Raw genomic sequence first — 3,928 nt, 5'->3', positions numbered from 1 at the left:
TGTGTGCGCACGAAAGACACTGTTCATAGAAACAAACAAACACAATTTATAAGTTTTCTTAATAAGTTGAAAGTTGTGCTCGTGTCCTGCGTTTTACGTCCGATTCCCGATCACTCCGTCGGATTTTTTTCCTGCACGACATCACTTGTAGTTCCATGCACGTTTAAAATCAGTGAACAACAACTGTAGGAATTTACTTTAGTATTTTGTCCAAAATGCCGTATGGTATTTTGAGTTACCATGGTAGATTTTTGCATTGACTGGCATATTTGTAACATGTTTCCTTATTGCTCGCTCATTCGTTTATTTATGCTTCCAACGGTTTAGGACTTTTACTTTGAAAAAAAAAAAAACACTTCCGGTGGATGTTATGGAAACCTCACCAATATTTCTGTTTTCACTCTGTTTGTATGACTGCGCGGGTTGCTTTCGTTTGTTCGTGCTTCGGCGGGGTGTGTGAAAGCCCAGGAGCGGTCCTCGCGCTCGCTGCTCCTCTTTCAGCTCAACGGCTGTGCCGTCTAACCTCTCGCAGCTTCATTGTAGAGTAACAGCAATCCTCTGGAGTACTCGAAGGACATGGCAGCCGCGACCGTGGCTGAAGCGGACCCCGCGGAGACCGATGGAGCTGCCGCCGCCTCCTTTACGGATCTACGAGACCCAGGCTGGAATGAATCGCAGCTTCGACAATATACTTTCCCAACCCGACCGATACCGAGACTGTCCCATACGGATCCGCGTGCCGAGATTCTCATCAATAACGAGGTATGTTGGCATATTTACTTACCCTGCATTGAATTAGAGTGCGACAGATGGAGGAACGGAGAGCTGCAACTGATTTTGGTGGGTGCAAGGTGCACTAAAAGGATGATTTACGTTACCCTAATTCAAGCATTAGACTATTAAACGCCCTTGTCTAACATAAAATCGTTCGTTATTTTGAAACTCTCTGATGAGTTAGATAGAAGACCCTTTTAGTATGTCAGATCCCAATAAGCGCACTGATCTGATCAGTTATAATTTAAGTTTATTCTTCAGATAAAGCATAGATGATTTTGTAAATGCCATGATAAATTAGGTTTTAAATGTAGAAAATTAGTAAACGGGTCGTTATATATAATTTCTGCATAAAGTGAGAAATTTCCTGGACATGATTGCAGTAAGATATTGAAAATGTAAATAGTACACTTCCTAAAAATGTTTTAACTATATTATGTCATTTTACAGTTGAGACCTTATAACTCAGTTATTCCAATGACTTAGTGATATAGCAAAAATAATACATTTTATAGGAAGAGCATAATCATAATAGTTTTTACATGGCCTAGGAAGGGGTTCTTGCACCAAAAACAGAAAGGAAACGTATGAGAAAAAAATAAATAAAATAAATTTGTTGTAAAATCAAAGTCTTACTCTGTTCACAAAGAATTACTGTGGCAGTCTGTTAAAATGAGATTAGTCAAAGCACGTTGTTCATGTTGACGTCTGTCTCCTGTAAACAGTGACACATTGGACTGTTAGCTGTGCACGAGTCCGTACGTTTTAATACATTTAGAATTATTTAATTAACTTTCTATTATGTTAAAAAGGATTTTATATATATATATATAAATAATATGAATGATCAGGTACATTTCTGACTTAATGATTAGTCCAATAATAAGTTATTTAATGATATTTATTATACCAGTTTACACCTAAAAGTCGATGTCGATGCATGGGGGTTTGTTCCTGTAGCGGTCGTCTGGTGTAGTTGCAGCGGAGCGCGAGAGCAGCCTACCCGCGCGCGCGCTGGAACAGTGTACGTTCTTCTAGTCACGTAGCACTTGTCACTTTTTTTTTTTTTTTTTTTTTTTTTTTTTTTTTTTATGCTGCAGCATCAGTATAATTCTGTGTCAAATAAACGCCGAGCGTTGGCGGGGTCGCTGCACGACTCGGACAGTATTTTTGCTGTTCTCTTTAAATTAATATTTAAGCTCTAGATTAAATATTTGCACTTGAATGTAAACATGAGTGTGAAAGTGTGTTTGGTGCTACAGGAAACATGCAGCATAGTTAAAGGTGACTGTGCCCGCAGAATGATAAAACTACTAATGACCCACCCAACTGAGAGTGATCTGTTGTCTTAAAGAATTTGTTTAAATATTATTTATATTGTAAATATTGTAACTTTTTTCATGATTTTGATTTTCTTTGGTAGGAGCCTGTTGTATTAACAGACACCAGTTTAGTATATCCAGCTCTAAAGTGGGACATACCCTACTTGCAAGAGAACATTGGAAATGGGGACTTCTCTGTTTACATGGCAGAAAATCACAAATTCTTGTATTATGATGAGAAGAAAATGGCAAACTTTAAAGACTTTGTACCCAAATCTCGTCGAATAGAGATGAAATTTTCTGAGTTTGTGGACACGATGCATCAAACAGAAGAACAAGGCGGATCAGAAAGGTATGTCAGTATGATATACATTAATGTACCTGATATGCATGACATGTTCTTAACTGCTGGCTGAGGTTAAACTTTAATTTTTTTTTTTTTTTTTTTTTTTTTTTTTTTTTTACAAAAGTATAGACAGTGATTTATAACTTTGATTTTGTCAGATTGCTCACTGTCTTTATCCTTTCACAGATAAAACAACCCTTCAGCATCTAATAGGTGTATATTTGTGTACATTTGTGTATAGTGTATATTTAAAATTTACCTTAAAGTTTTGAGCTATTTATAATAACATGAACAGTTGATGTATGATACTATGTGAAAGTGTTGAGATGCATGAAATCCAATCCAGGAAATGAAATTGTGCCGCTGTATGACTAAGCAGTTAATTCTGCCAGCTGGTGTCCAGTTCATATAGCTGACCTTTTGATACTCTGTTTTGGTGGTTTATTGCTATATCATTTATGAACATCTTGTTTTTGGTCCTAGACCTTTAACTGTTGACCTTACTATATTAAACAAATTCAGGTAGATATTTACTTAACAAAAATCTTTGTAATTTCTAAAGAGAAAAGAATTACATTCTAAAGTATCACTTAATTTAATTTGACATTTTAAGATGTGAAATGACTTTGTTGTTTATTTTGTAGAGTGTACTTGCAACAAACACTGAATGATACAGTAGGACGAAAAATTGTGGTGGATTTCCTTGGATTCAATTGGAACTGGATTAATAAACAGCAAGCTAAACGAAACTGGGGACCCTTGACCTCAAATTTGCTGCTCATAGGCATGGAAGGTACAGTTTCAGTGCACCTTATTCTGTATCCAAATTATTAGGATTATTATTTAAAATAGTATAATAAAAATACAATTTTTGATTTGCCCTTCTAACTAAAATTGCTGGTGGGGTGACCATCGTATCATTTATTTTTTTTAATCCTCTTAAAATATCACGCCAGGCAATGTAACACCAGCACACTATGATGAGCAACAGAATTTCTTTGCACAAATCAAAGGACATAAGAGATGCATCCTCTTTCCTCCGGATCAGTTTGACTGCCTCTATCCTTACCCAGTTCATCATCCATGTGACAGACAGAGTCAGGTATTATATTTTTGATGACACCCTAGACCAGTGGTTCTCAAATTTTTGTGTATATATATATATATATATATATATATATATATATATATATATATATATATGTGTATAGTATAGCTTTTTTGCCGTTTTATCTTGTTAATTCAAAAAGATATTTTTATATAAATTTATATATATTTAATCCACAATCTTTGTCCGTATATAGTGCTGGTATACTAATATTGATTGTAGATTAAATGTTGTACAAATCAAATGTTGTACTTGGCCTGAAAAGTTTGAGAACCACTTGCTAAAAAAACTTTGTTTTCAGACTCTTTAAGACTGTAACAATAACTTAAACAAATAAGCAAAATGTTCAAGTTTTTATTTTTTATTTTTACATTCATA

General features: G+C 35.1%; 1 protein-coding gene across 1 annotated transcript in view; it reads left to right on the top strand.

The window, feature by feature from the left end:
- Positions 1–307: 307 nt before the first annotated feature.
- Positions 308–3,928, top strand: part of hif1an (hypoxia inducible factor 1 subunit alpha inhibitor) — a 9,679-nt gene continuing 6,058 nt past the window's right edge. Inside the window, exons 1-4 of the mRNA XM_048205182.1 lie at positions 308–762; positions 2,198–2,448; positions 3,087–3,235; positions 3,399–3,544. Coding sequence (XP_048061139.1) covers positions 577–762; positions 2,198–2,448; positions 3,087–3,235; positions 3,399–3,544 — 732 coding nt within the window. The 5' untranslated portion in view covers positions 308–576. The remainder of the gene's footprint in view (positions 763–2,197; positions 2,449–3,086; positions 3,236–3,398; positions 3,545–3,928) is intronic.

This window comes from Megalobrama amblycephala, linkage group LG10 (genome assembly GCF_018812025.1).
Source record: "Megalobrama amblycephala isolate DHTTF-2021 linkage group LG10, ASM1881202v1, whole genome shotgun sequence".
Lineage (NCBI taxonomy): Eukaryota > Metazoa > Chordata > Actinopteri > Cypriniformes > Xenocyprididae > Megalobrama > Megalobrama amblycephala.
Note: the sequence above shows the minus strand (reverse complement) of the source record. Positions and strands in the feature narration are given on the sequence as shown.